Here is a 15,327-nt window from a genome sequence, read left to right on the forward strand (position 1 = left end):
AAGTTTGCAGCACTCCAACAACACCCAAGCCTCAGCAAATCAATATGTGTGTTCTAAAGAAAATTAGCAAACTCACTAGTGCTTACTTGAAAGGATTGTTTCATTAGGTGATGGACAGAAAATGTAGATGTTGTTTTAAGGTTATCATACAACCCTAACAATGTAAAACACAAATCTGAATGTACATAATGAACAGTCACCATACAGTATGTGCTACAACTTTAACACATCAGCGTGCATAAGTGAAACAGTTTGCAAGGTTATTCATGTAAACTGAAATATATAATTGACCCCCACTTTAATTAGCATTTAGAGTATGAGTCCAGTCAGTCCATTAAGTTTGTTGTCTTTCCACTTTGCAGGGAATGACTCACTAAGTGTTTCTATACTGATACAAGAAGCAACACAGTCAAAGTCATCTGTCCAAATATATAATGGAAAAGACAGCAGCTACCAGCTTTAATGGATTTGATGATGAACCTGATGTTTAAACAGGATCTGCATCAATGCCAAATTGCTTGGCAAATTGCTCAGGAGAGCAAAAACTCGAGACAAAGTGAGAGTGAGAGAAATGGAGTCGTACAACTGTGAGAGTGAGAAATGGCTTAAATGTGCATCGTAGATCTTACTACGTTTTTTTGCTGATTTAACTTCGATATCTGGTCGCTTCTTTGTTTTATGTTCAATTCCTAAACCAAAAACCCCAATTAGAATTTGGGTCATCTTCCAACCACATCTGCACATGAAAAGAAATCAACAATCTTTGTTTTTGTGTGAGCTGCCTGGTCACTACAATTACAGTTCTGCTTCTCTAGTTAATCAAATTGTCTTTGGCTCATGGGGGATGAACAAAGTCCCAGGTCACTGCACACACCATCCTTTGTCAGTGGCCAAATTCACCAGCTCAGTCTACTCCCTTAGAACAGCTCATTTGATACCTCTTGAGTGTTTATGTGTGAAAGGAAATGGTATATGTAGATGACACAGCAGATAAAAACAGAACAGAAACTGCATTCTGCTGACAAGTGCAACTTTTTAACACTCTCAACTGACAAAATAGGTTATTTAACATGCCGTAAAATCAAAGTTACCACTAAATTAGACAAGTTGATCGACAGATCATTACTCAGAAATTATATTTCTATTAAAAATGCCAAATATTCATTAGCTCCAGCTTCTCAGTTGAGAGATTCTACTGCTTTTCATTGTCTGTGTTACTGAATGTTGCTGTGTGTCTGGTGGGGTTCACATAGTAAATAATTAATGTATTTCAAAAGTGCAACATCAGAATCCTTATTTTAATATTGGTCCTGGAATTACAGATGTTGGTCCTTCGTAATAACAAGTTGCAATCTTCCTTAAGCATCTGTCCAATTCCTGCAGAATGATGGGTATCAATCCTAATTCAGTCAGAGACCTTTAGTGTGATTCCACACTGTTTCACCCTTTTTCATCCATTTCATGCACATTTTCCACATAATTTCAGGTCTATTTTCCATAGCAAGTTGCATCCCATCAAATTCAGATGAGAACATCAAACTAACCACTTTCGAATGCGGTTCAACCAATGGCAGAGAAGTCAAAAGGACGTTGCCTTTGCAGCAGGGCATCAACCGCAGGCTCTGAGGCTCTCTGCTGTCCGATATGATTCAGTGTGAAAACTCCCCGGTGAGGCCAAGCTTTTCATTAGCACAGAGCGAAGTGTGGGAGGGTGCCTCAGAGTGCTCCCTGCCCACTCAGCTGTAGTGTGGGCCACAAACTGCACCAGCAGAAAAACATTATGCAACCACCATGCTATTGTGTACAGCGGAAGGGTAACCACAGCAACAGGATTCAGAGACTGAGCAGAGGAACTAGTGCTGGTTGGAGGAAGGAAGAGTGTGGTAGATAGTCCTTATTGGCCATAAACAGTGTGTATGAGTGTACGGATATGGATTTTGCAAGGAAGTCCGGATGGAGATTTTTCTCCGAGCCCACACCCCATTTGAGGTACTTAATATGAATAATGCCATGACTGGTCTCTGATTGGCTAAATTACATTCAGGCTGTCCTGGGAGACCATAGTTCCTTCAGTTCTAGTTCTTCATATTATCGGCTCTAATCAAACCAATACCCATAAATACATTTCCCAGAATCATGCTGATAATGTATTGGTCTGACATCCCTAAAGACAACCAAAAAATATGTACATGTAAAAGATATGGTGCAAATACATATTTAAAAAAAAAACGAAGGCTTCAATAGAATAAGTTTAACAGAGCGACAGACTCTCGGTTCTGCAAGATTTATATAAATGTATACAAATGAGACTCAAGAGTTAAGCTTTCTGTTAATTACATTCTACTTTTGGTTTGTAGCCCATGAAAATTAAACACAAAATTAATCATTGTGATACATATTTTCCTTTTTCCTTATAAGCTAAATATTTTGCTCAATATTAAATGGTCAGTATCTTAAACTCATCAACCACCAGGTCACCACTAGCTCACTAGCTGAAGATAAACTGTAAAACACTAAAGGTGAACACAGGTGGGCCTCTGTAATTTATGTCACATTACCTGCTGACCCTCACTAGAGAAACTCACTAATCATCAAAGCTCTAGCTCCAAAAGTTTTAAGAGGTATCAGGAAAATTGACATTTTTTAAAATATTTATGCCAAATATCTAAATGAGTCATTAATCTGAAATATAGATATTGCTGTCAACACCTCTGACATGAACTGGGACCTTCTATCACTTGAGATCTTTCTACAGGTGTGTATAGAATATTTTACAGTCTGGTAGCCAATGTGAACACAGGAGGGAGGGGTGCTAGTTGCAGTTTCAAAAACTATAAGCGACAGCACTGACAGATCACTGACAGACAGCTAAATGAGCAGCAGGCAGTATTTGCCCTTGTCTAGTGGCCACAGTGAAAAGCCATTCAACATGTCGAGGAATGTCATTCACCTCCCCCAGCTCCAAGGTTTTAAGACAGCCCCAACAATGGATACATTGTGCTTAGAGGTAAAGAGAGGGGAAAGGTTCCCTCTACCATCTTCAGGGTTGTTATGATCTACAGCCACCATGGTTCCCAAACATTTTCACTGCCAAGAGCAACTGAACAGATTCCTCAAGCCTAAGGACAACATTATTCTGATCCCACATATTTGATTTGGTATAATTCATTACAGAAACATGTGTGGATTTAAAAATATACTGTAGCCAGTATTAGAAGAAAATCATTCTTGTACTCTCTAATGATCCCTGTGCTAGTTTTAGAAAGACTGATCTGGACAAGTGTAATGAACAATAGTCATAACTGTGCCACCTCCTCAAACAGTGTTCCTTGAGAATCAACTAATCATGGGAAGATAATTGGGAAAGCCTGATTAAACATTAAATGTGAAACAATGCAATGAGTTGATGAACTGTGAAGCTCTCGATTATACTCCCTGCTTATTCAAAGGCTGACAATAGTTAAAATAGGTCTAGGGTAAAAACTAATTATTTGTTGCAGCCCATGAAGATATTCCTATAGGATTGATAAGAATCATTTGAGACAGATTGAGGCACACATCACTGCAGATTTTACACCCTGCTGACAATGAAGTCAAAGAGTGAAATCATTTAGTCACCTTTTCTCATGGACAGCTGGACCACAGTGACAAGCCAGGTCAATATCATTCTAATATGGCCAGAAACATTTTTTAACACTTTTCAAAAACTAGTGCGACAATGACACCAATGTTTCTCTTCATTAGCAAGATACTCCTGAAAAATGCTTTTCTCTGAACATAGGGAACCAAAATCTTTGTATCTTCATGGCAAAACAATGAGCTAAATGCTAACAACAGCTTGTTAAAAAGCGCACAATGTCAATTCTACCATGCAGCTGTTTGGCAAGTTTAACATTACCATGTGTATTGTTAAAGCTGATGGGAATGTCATTTGCTTTGTGGGTATTTGGTCAAAAATCCAAGTAGTGAGCAAACTATATTTTTGACCTAATGGTAAAGGAAATAGTCAGAAAAGCATCAAGGTCATTATAATTCATCCTGTAAAGACATGGCTGTCTTAACCAAATAAGGTTAAGGTGTCTGATGAAAATATAGATGAAAACTGAGTTACATTACCTTACCTCAATTGTAATATTTTGATCTGAATCTATTTAGCTGAATAACATTTCCTCGATCATCTGAACAGCACAATGCCAACCACAACAACATTCTTCCAAGTTGGCACTGAATCTGATATTTTAACACACTGGTTAGGGATTTCTCAGACAGATCTCACAGAGCTGGGAAAAGCTTTGGTGTTACCTGTCGTCTGTAGATACCAACGTGCTCAGTTAGCTGAACAGGGGCGCTCAGTAAGACACAGACAAAATACAGAAACCAACTTGATATCAGGCTGTGCATACAAATTGAGAGAGGTGCAATACCGTTGTTCTGACAACCAAGGAGATGGTGGCAGGAGATGGTGAGGGGGGCTGCCTGTGTTTCAGCTGGCCCATCTATCGTCTCCTGTTTTATTTTGTGCTTGCTCTTTAAACCAGGGCCCCTATATGTCTGGTGAAACTGACATTCAGCAGGTTTCGAGATGGTTAACTCTGTCATGACTCAGGGAAAACCAGCAGACATGCAGACTGGTTTTGTAGGTTTCGCAAAGCACTGTGCTGTGTGCTGATGTGACCCTGGTGTTATGAGGAAATCTATAAAATGACTAGTCTGCACGATATGACAATCAAATGACATAAGAGGACTGCACTTTATTTATGGTAATGACTGCGATATAAAAAGAGTTGACTTTCCTAACCTTCAGTCTGACCTTGTTGACATTAATTAAAAACTGAGTGGAGTTATGAAAGCCCCTGCCCTTTCTTTTGATGATCTCAGAGCAGAAACACATTACAGACAACACAAAAGGCTGATCCTTGAGGAAAGCATGTTCAAGGGAACCAAACATTACAGAGTGTAAGAGTATGAATATTGCTAAGGCAACGCGGAACAACAAAAATGATCCACCTAGAAACAAGCAACAGAAAACGATTGGCCAAAAGAGTTTGAGGACTAACAGGAGCAGAAAATCCCAGTTTCAGATAAATACCTGTTTATATAACGCATTAGAACATAATTTAGTGTTGTTGACATTCAGTACTATTCAATCTGACTTCCAGATGAATCTATAAGAGTGTGAGAGTGATAAAACTCTTGAGCAGCACATAAAACACTCCTTGTAGTCATCAAATCCCTATATCAAAGTTTTTTTTCCAAACAAGAAATTTAAAAATGCGCTAGTTTGGCACTGATGCAGCATCCTGTCATGTGTCCAAGCCATAACACTATGATTTGTCACAAGTCACAATTAATTTCCTTTAAACACTGAATAATTGAATCTGCATTGTATTTAATCATTAAAGTTATCAAGTAAATGTAGAAGTATAAAGTAGTGAAAATTTTACTTAAGAACAATGCTTGAGTAAATTATACAATTTCACCAAACTTTTTTAGAGTTTCATTTTTTACAGCAAATCAATATTGGTCCCAAATACGGATTATCTGTGTCCTTGATTTCTAATAATATCGGTGTGGCCATATCAGTCGACCCCTCATAAACTCTGTTTTGAGGATAATGACAGAATATCGATACACTGTCCAGCCCAAACTGAGAGGCACTCCCTTCAGTGAGGTAGGGTTTTGAGTGATATAAGAGATATGTGATGAGAATAGAAACTTTGACTATTTAATACGAGAATATACAAAAAAAAACATTGCTTAAAACAAACTCTTAATATTGTGTAGATACTGTAAGTAGTTAGTTAAGCAACCAAGTTGACTGAACACACTAGTTGATTTTGTTTTCTTATCATTAATGATGTTATATTGAAAGTCAGACAGAGACTACTGGCAACATGAAGCCTTGTTTGACTACTAAATGGAAGAAACAGCCCCAAACAGGGCCAGACGACAAAGAAACAGATTGGTGATGGAAAGTTAGGAAAACCTGCCCCAAACACAGATGGTGAATGCAAAGAACTTGGTTCCTTTACTTGAATAAGCAGCGAGGCTCTCGGCAGCTAACCGGACCATTGCCACGTGCAAAGGTCACACTTTGAAGTTAAAATTACAATTCTAATCCCAGTTGAATGTTTTCTTTTCCCGAGGCTTGGCTAAAACCTGATGCTCAGTACAGACATTGTTATTTGACTGAGCTCCAGGTTGGAAACTCTGGCTTTTTATCTGCTGTAGTTTTTGAAACAACCACACATCAAGCAGAATCAGTCACTCAGTCTGCACTGCTCCTCCAGCCAGGCAATCTTCAGCCACACTGAGGCTCAAGCAACAGTCATACTGAAAAGCCTCCAGAATATTTTTTCAACAATGATCTTCAACCTCTCTGGGGGCGGGTGATATTTTAATAGTGCAAAAAAAGAGGAACATTTCATCCATCAGAGAGGCAAGGTTTAGCGGCAGCAAACAGGCTTTTCTAAGTGTTAAAATGAAGACACATTTTTAGAAATGGTGCACAGTCCTCCAACAAAGAAATGGTCAGTGTGTCGGAATGAATGTACATTAATGCATGTGTAGAAAATGTGACTGCACTCCTTCCTTGATCATCCTGTTGTGAACACCCAAACAATGACATGTGAGGTGTTATAGTATATTCAGCTGTGTGTTAGTCTAAAAGCTGCATATGTCTTGTGGTCTTGAGTACTTGCATGTCCTAACTGAAAGGTAAATTTGCTTGCAGGACAAACACTGTTGACAGATGACCACTGCTTTGACATTTAACACCCCATAACAAACCCACATGGACTTTCTGATGCATGAATACAGACAAGCACACACACAGCACACATCCATCACTAGAGTTTGAACGATTACTTTTACAGTCAATTTTTTAATGACACGTGTTCTTGCTTGCTTAGCTAAAGTCACTATCAGTGCTCATGCTAACTACCCAAAACTTTTCGTATTTATTCTAAACAAATAATGGTGCTTTCTAGTAACCCTCAATGCATCAGAGGGTGAATGATTAACAGCAAAAATACCAATCAACAACAGCAAACAGAAAATTACCTACTGTATTCATTTATAATTTAATTAGTTATAACTTTAGGTAGGTTGGGTTTGATAGTAAAAAAATCACTGAGACAGTTTCATGTTTGCAAGTGAATATAGTCCAACAACAAGTGCTGCATCCTCCCAGAGAAATGTCTTGGACTTAAGTGGGTGAGCATGTGTGATAAGAGAATAGATGTTCCAAAAAATCTCTCATCGGAAGGAGTATTACATAACAAACCTGCATCTTTTGACTGTAATAAAATATATGTTTACACTACTCCTTTCGAAAATAATACTTTTTTCACTGTTTTTCTTCTGGTCAACTAATCCATTTTCGAATGTTGTTGGCTATTATGTACAGGTCATAGACTTATTGTACAGTACGTACAGTTTACTTTTGTACAGTCATGAGATTCATTAGTGTTATTTGCAGAGGAGACCATCTTGTGACAGTATAAGCAAGAATGCAAAAGTACTACAAGGAGGATGAAAGACAGAAAAGAGAACAGTTGACTTTCCCTGATGATTACAGTTCCTCAGTTTCCATGCGTGACTGCCTGCAAATCTCTCCTAATTGACCACAAGGGGTTGCTCCCCCACCACCCCCCACACACATGTGTGCGCGCGCACGCACGCACGCACGCACGCACGCACGCACACACACGCACACACACACACACACACACACACACACACACACACACACACACACACACACAGCATGACACCCCTGCCATTCACCCGCTAACACAGTTGGCAGGGATCCAATTATCCTCCATTGACTGCAGAGATTAATTGAAAATAACTCATTACACTCCTCGAGGACATTCCAAATGAGTCAGATTTCAATTTGACTGGTGAGCTGACCGCAATTTGCAGACGTCTGACTGGAACGGTCACAAGACTTAAACCACCCGGGCAAAGATGGACAGGCTTGCCTTGGAGACATAGACAGAGTGCAGTTAAAACAACGAGAGTCTGACTTCAAACCTGAACCCTAAAGGAATAATGTCAGAACCACAATCTTCAAGTCAAACAAACCACATACTGTTCTCATCTCCTCACTTTTCTTTTTCTGGCACTTCTCTCTTAGATGATGATCTCTCCGTCACAGGAATATCAGCAGGCCTCTCTGACACATACACTCCGTACTACTGCTAGATAGTGTTGGCAACACAGACTGAAGCTTAGTGTGCCTTTGCACTCAATGTACTCAGTGTTGTAGATAAGTGTGTCAGCTAAATGATTAAAATGTAAATTCAGAAATTTGGCAACCAAAGAAACATGTGTCTTCTCTATCAAGAAATCCTTCCATCTTGTTCATTATGAATTTAACCTTTAGACCCCACATCTGTAGCCAACGATAAACAACAAGCAGATATGTTGTTGTAAGGTTTTTGCACTACATCCTCATTTGTCTGGATATTCAGTAACATCACCACCCATGCCTTTTGATTTAAAATGCAATAAAGAAAAACACGTAAGGAAACTGCCTCCTGTGAGCTTACAAGATTATGCCTAAAATTGTGATATAATCAACAAACTTTCATGAAGTGGGTACAGGTTAAATAGTATTGCTATTAAATCCATATCTGGTGGGACATAAGGGGACAATCATTACAGACAATCATGACATTATTCAGTCACACTGAGTAAACTCTGTATTTCCTCCTTTTCCAGTGCCTGACTTTATAAAGCTACCTCAGATCAAAAAGCATTGTAAGCATTAGTCAATATAAATGTAATCAATAAACAATATAATATCCTAAAAGACATCAAAACTCAAAACTCAGCCAAAAGGTGTCAACGTTGCATTTATGTGTCAGCACTGCCGCTCCCTCAGGTCGAGAGGGGTGGGTTGGGGGGTGGGTTCGAGTGAGTGGCAGGCCTCATCAAGGCCACTCCTGCTACCCAGACTGCCCCTCCACCCAATAACCCAGGGTAGGGGGTAAATCTAGGTCAGTAGCTGGGGCACAGTCTGCACCGAGTGCATGCATGGCATAAGCTGGTGCTGGTGTGTCTGAAAAAAGGATGTCTCAGTTTGTTGTAGTGAATATTTAGTAGATTTATTTTTAATGGTCTGCATAAGGACTGGAAGTTTTCTGAAGGCAAAAAGAAATTCTACATCATTTAATACAGGAGCCCAAGTGGATGTCTTGCATATAATCTTATTTTGTATTCATTGAAATTTGGCTTTGGGGGAATTTTTGCAGAAAAATAACCCAAATGCAGACCCAGTTTAATGCTTTTTTTAATGTTCATTTGCATTGCAAAATCTCTGCTGAAATACACGGACCCCTCCTCTTCTGTAAATGGCAACCACACACACACACACACACACACACACACACACACACACACACACACACACACACACACACACACACACACACAAAAGGGGCAATTGGTGGACAGCCACACAGCGGTCACATTAATAAAGACTAATGACGGAGGCAGGGCACTGCAAAAATATGCAAAGTGTAAAACTGCCCTGTGGACCAGATGAAAGGCACACACAAAATGCCTTCCACAGTCAGCTAATGTTTTAGTTCATCAGCGTGTCTCCCATTTAGCCAGAAAATGGCTGAGTCAGTGGGTCTCTAAACAAATGACAACATGGAAACTGACAGAAAAAAAGAATCACCTCAACTTTCATGACCCAAACCATAATTCTGCTCTGCTTATTTCTTCGTGCAGACTTGGATGCTGCTCGACTTTGGTGAAGAAGAATCCAGCTGAGATAGCCTTAAATGACTGCACACTTTGATCAGACCAATATAAAGGTTTGCTAATATTCTAGGCTGATACCAACCTCGTTTAAAAGATCAGATATCAGCCAGTCAGTGTTGTCTCTCACTGACGTGACGAGGGTTCCTCAAATGTGTTAGCAGCAACGGAAAAATACTCCTGATTGTAAAGGCTGTAGAGTGTCCCAGATTTCCCCCAACCCCAAAAACACAGGAGAAAGTAATCTGAGAGTTGCTTGTCCACATTAGAATCTAGGAAGTATGTTTCAGTTTACTGCCACAAATTGCCACTGTGACTCCCTTAAACACTTCAATAATGCTTCCCTCTTCACTCAACCATCATTTTGAGGAGGTCTGAAATAGGAGATCCTTTGAGATGCCAGTAGCTGTAAAGTCTTCAGTAATCCCCTGCTGAGCTCAGGCATGAAGTGAGAATTTTCTGCCAATTGGTGAGGCAATTAGAGAGATCAACTGAGCACAGATGTGGCCAGAGCTTGACTTATTAGATGAGAGGGTTTGGAGGAGACAAGCAGCAGTGGCATTTTCCATAAGTGGCCCTTTAAAAAAAACACACAGACAAACTAGACGGCTTCTGGATCCAGTTCAAAGGGGTGAATTTGATGTTGTTTGGGCACCTTTGTGGGTAACAATCTGATTCTTTGCATGGAAGCTTTAAAGCAAACTTTCTGTGACTTCAGCTATTCTCTGAATGAAAGATCGTTTTGCACCCCTCTCTGGACACCCCTGCAGGGTACCCCTAGTTGGTTATCCCACACACATACACACCAACTGACAAGGCTGAGACAGACGGGTCCAGGTAATAAGGTGGTTAAATTATACATGATGAATAAATCATTCTGGATGGTGAAGACTTGAAAGGCTTCGGCAGGCGATCCCTGTGGCTAGATACACAGAAAGCACACTTGACCCTAAAATGAGGGTTATACATCTCCTCTGGCTGTATGTACTGAATTTGGCTGCCTCTCATTATACTGCCTGCATGCTCACTGTGCCTAGATACTAATGAAGGTTAGATGCTTGGCTTCGCCGGGATGCGGGTCTGCTATGCATGCACACCAAAGCAGACAGTGTCAGTGTCAGTGAAAGAATAACGTCACTGCTTGGGTGATTTCCCATTTCGCCAAACCAAATGGGCCTCATTCCAATTCAAGCCAGAGTCAAGCCTTGGGTACAGTCAGATCAAAAGCCTCTCTGTCTTTAAGTGTGTGAGGCATCACAGTGCAGGTCATGCCGCTGCAATCTAGCCGATGAAAAGATGGATTCAGTGGTTTTCATCGTAAACTAACTGTGGCTAAACCAACAAGTCAAACATGTGAAAAATGTTTGTAAAACACTGGGTGGTATTCACAGTTATTGGGCTTCATGCAAAAACATTTACGTATTCTTGTCCCAAGCCTGTCTTACTAGTTTCATTAAGACTTGCGGGTAGGAGAGCAACAAGCAATGCAAAAAGTGAGTAGATATTATCAGGTGTGGATTCAAAAGTAGGCTGATACTAACTATGAACTGTGTCGGCATTAATTTAGTTTTATAGATTAACCAGGCTGATAATAAAGTATGCTGGATTTATTTTTTCATATTATGCAATAGCCTTGAGCTTCTCCAAAGTCAGACATAACTCTTCTGCCTCATAAAGAAATGCAGACTTGTGCAATACTCTATCTGAGCTTGTTTCCATGGGGTCACACTCCAAATAAAAGCTTTCATGCCTTGATTACAGAACGGCAATGATTTTTGCAAGAAAAGCAGACGTCTCACATGTTCATTTCTCCAAATGTCCGAGAAGTCATGATTATGATCATGATGGTGGACAACCATATTTCAAATATTTACACAACAAAGAATGGACTTTGCTGGTAGAGCGACAACAAAATGAGACTTATCACACTTGCATAGCTGTCTCTTTACCTCCAGCCAGAAACTCAATCCCATTACACAAAGCTCCCCAATCGTCTCTATTACCAAAGCAGCATAGTAAAGCAGCAAGAGTAACTCCAGCTCTCCCCCACAGTGCGGGAAGGTGAGCGCTAAAAGGAGAAGCAGTGTTACCAGACAGGCCCCTGAGAGTAGAAAACAATTGGTTGATTATTACCAAAACGCATGTGTCTCTTTGATAACCAGAAACCCACAGTGATCCATGTTTCTGACAAAGATCTGAGAAGGCATCTATCATCCATTGTGGGGGTAAATGCACCCTTGCTTGTGTCATTTCTACCTTTACCATTACGTCATGTACTTTTTGACCTGTGCAGCAGTATAGTTAAGCTGTTTTCATATTCAACAGGACTGCACAGCATTTAAGCATATCACTCACTCTTCATCCTTCTCTGTTGTTCAAACAACTTTCCAGACAAACCCCCGTCTTGCCAGATTGTTTCGTCTGCATTCACCCTCTGTATCCCCATGATCAAGCGTTCACCTTTGACCAAACACAGTCCGGATGAAATGAATCCTGGCTGTGCCACAATGTAAATCCTCCCACTGCAAAGATGCTGTCAGCCCCCCTCTTCCAATAAATCTGCAGTAACAGACGCAAACCTCTTCATCACTGACACAGATGCATTATGGACTGCATTAATCAGACACATTCGTAGTGGGGGGATGCTTGTCCTGCAAACACCTCACCGGCAGTGTACGTGTGCAGGCATGCTTGCTTGAGTGAGTGCATGCATTAGTGTGTGTGTGTTGTTTATTGACTAAACCCATATGCATGCAAATGTATGAATGCAGAATGTTATGGCAACACACATTTTTGACTATGGGTGAGTTATGATGCTGCACCTGCATATCAAGATCTTCTAAAATCACAACTGAAAACAGGGGTATTTTCCCACCCTCCCTCTCACAACTCCACCACGAGAAGAGGAAGTTCATACGCAGGAGGAATAAGCACAGATCTCGGCAAAACTCACCTCCCCAGCTCGTCTCCAATTTCATAAAACTCCTCGACGTTTTCCTGGCTGAAAACAGTCATGTTGTCCGGGCACTTCCTCCCTCTTCCCCCGACCACAGGCATGTCCTCCGAAACGTCCACCCCCTCCGGGCTTCTTCACAGCGGCACCATCCCTACCAGCAGCCTCCGGTCTGGGCAGGGTTACAGGCAACGGTCCTCCTCATGTTAGAGCTTCCAACCCGAGTGAAAAGATCAAGAAAGAAAAAAACATTTAGACCTCGACGGAGAAACCTGACTGCAGCTGATGAGGAGGAGGAGGAGGAGGGGTGTGGGGGAGAGAGAGAGAGAGAGCGAGAGAGAGAGAGAGAGAGAGAGAGGGGTGTGCGTCCAGTCAACAAAAGGAGACCAAACTGACTGAGCAATGAACCTGCACCTCCAGGGCGACGTCACGACTCCTGGAGCTGATCTGTCCTCCCAGCCCCGGCTATCTCTACCATTTTCCCGGGCAGCCGTTTGAAATGTCGGGCTTTAACAGCTGCCAGTTTGTTTGTTTTTTAAGATGATAGCGAAGTAACCATTAGTGTGTCACCACCGGCTGGTTAGGAATGCAAATAACCCCCTCCTATGAAAGCTTGGTGTAGCCATGGGAAACACGCTAGCCTCCTCCTCCCCCTCCTCGAAAAATGACTGCTGAGTAGTGATATCGTTAGCCTATCTCCTGTAAATAATGACCCGAGGGCGCCCGGACAGGTGTTTCACCCAGTCCAACGGCGTGCTTAAAAAGTCAAAACCGTTAAAAAAAAATATATAGAATTCCCAAGCCGCACAGTAAAATTTAAAACCCTGTTATATTCCTCCGCATTGTGAAATGTTCAAGAATCGTGAACATTATCGTTAGCTTGTGTGTTTGAAAGCGAGCGTCACTGGCTTTTTTTCACATTGCTGCTAAAACTGAGTCAAATCGTATGAATACGCTGTAAAGTATCTTACAGTTTGCCGGTGTGTGTGTCCCGCTGCCAAACGTAGCCGAGATTTCATGCGGTTTTTTTTTTTTTTTTCCGGGAGCGTGTGACCCCGGTTTTTGGCTCACGGAAGACAAAACGGCTGACTGGAGCAGGAGAAATCAACGTTAACAATGTAAGGCAGCCTGGTACTGGCGGTGCGTTCAGAGCCTGTGGGAAATGTGGGAATGAACATTAGAGGGTGCCGAGTTCCTAGAATGTCGCGTGCTCCGGCAGTTGAAACGGCACGGCAATACCACCAGGCAATCACGTTTTTGTTTTGTTTGTTTGTTTTTTAAAAAGCAAATTGTTGCTCCTTATTGACATATCCAAACGCTCCAAAACCGAAGTTTGCTCGCCACCAAAAGCGCTGGCAAAACGCTATTTTTCAACGAGAAAGGCGTAATGTCCTTATTTTTCACGTGTTTTGAATGCGTCATCGGTGTGTGGAAGCTGGAGTAGCCGCTTCTCTCGCAGGAGGGCAGCAGAGCTTTCACTTTTACTTTAATCACATTTTAGCAGATTATTTCACTTTTCTATCAATAAAATATAAGTTTGAATGAAATCGTTTTTTTGATAAGAAAAAAAGCTGTGATGTAGAGTTTTGAGTGTTTTTTGTCTATCAACAATCCAGAGTTCTCTGTTGCAACATGATGTTGTTGTGAGGAGTTAATCAAGTTCACATGTAGACCAGCTGAGACGTCTGTGGAATCTGCAGTATTCTCCATCTTTATGAGGATATAATGTACAATGTCTCTGAACATCTATGTGCTTTCAGCGTGTTTTGTAGGTGTCATATCATTTAAAAAAAAAACAACAACAAAACAACTTGAAATAAGTAAAACGATTCTGAGGCTGAGTCTGTTTTGTAAGTAAATCATTATCGTACATTACTGGAAGCTATCAGATTTAAATTCAAAGTCCACCAGCCGCAGTTTGAGGTCCATAACATCCGTTTTCTGTGGCTTCCACTGACAAAACTATAAGCAAGCTGTAAAGACACATGCGACCCAGGTGTTCCTTTCTTGGACTAAACATGATCATAGTTTGGTGGGAAAGAAATCACCATCAACTCCAGTGATCTCAGACTGTGAGAATAAATGACTCACAGAGAAACCATCAATCTGTTTATCTTTTGGGTCATTGATAAACCCCCTTCAGGGCTGCGGGGGGCTGGAGCCAATCTCAGCATGCACTGAGAAAGAGGCAGGCTACACCCTGGTCAATTTACTGAGAAACAAACTTTACAATTAGACCAGGAGGCCCCTGCTGACCTCTCATTCTCTGAGACATATTATGACTTTGATTTGTATTGTACATGCCCGGTCGAGGTGAAGTGTGAAACTGTGTGACCATCGTATCTGATCGGTTCTGCTCCCCTTCAGATGGCACACTGTAAAGATATTAGCTCTATGGTGGCATCGAGAGCTGTCACTCAAATTATTGTTTGTCTAAATCATTAATCCTTCATGATTTGTCAATAAAATGTCAGAATATCAATAGAAATGCTGCATCACAAGTTCTGAGAGCCTTGATGACTGGTGGTGGAGGAAAACAGATATAAAATGTTTATATCAAAATGTTATCTGTACCCATGTACCATATTTTTTAAACGTTG

The 15,327-nt window shown here is 41.0% G+C and overlaps 1 protein-coding gene across 3 annotated transcripts in view; it reads right to left on the reverse strand.

The window, feature by feature from the left end:
- dapk1 (death-associated protein kinase 1) overlaps window positions 1–13,879 on the reverse strand; it is a 71,162-nt gene extending 57,283 nt beyond the window's left edge. The window contains exons 1-2 of one of the 3 annotated variants that reach the window (XM_037097568.1): window positions 13,699–13,879; window positions 12,728–12,939 (exon numbers count right to left, since the gene is read on the reverse strand). In XM_037097568.1, coding sequence (XP_036953463.1) covers window positions 12,728–12,831 — 104 coding nt within the window. In that variant the 5' untranslated portion in view covers window positions 12,832–12,939; window positions 13,699–13,879. Of the gene's footprint in view, window positions 1–12,727; window positions 12,940–13,135; window positions 13,630–13,698 lie in introns of those variants that run through there. The other 2 variants (XM_037097569.1, XM_037097570.1) reach the window with 2 other exon arrangements.
- Between the last annotated feature and the right edge of the window lie 1,448 nt (window positions 13,880–15,327).

This window comes from Acanthopagrus latus, chromosome 5 (genome assembly GCF_904848185.1).
Source record: "Acanthopagrus latus isolate v.2019 chromosome 5, fAcaLat1.1, whole genome shotgun sequence".
Taxonomy (NCBI): Eukaryota; Metazoa; Chordata; class Actinopteri; order Spariformes; family Sparidae; genus Acanthopagrus; species Acanthopagrus latus.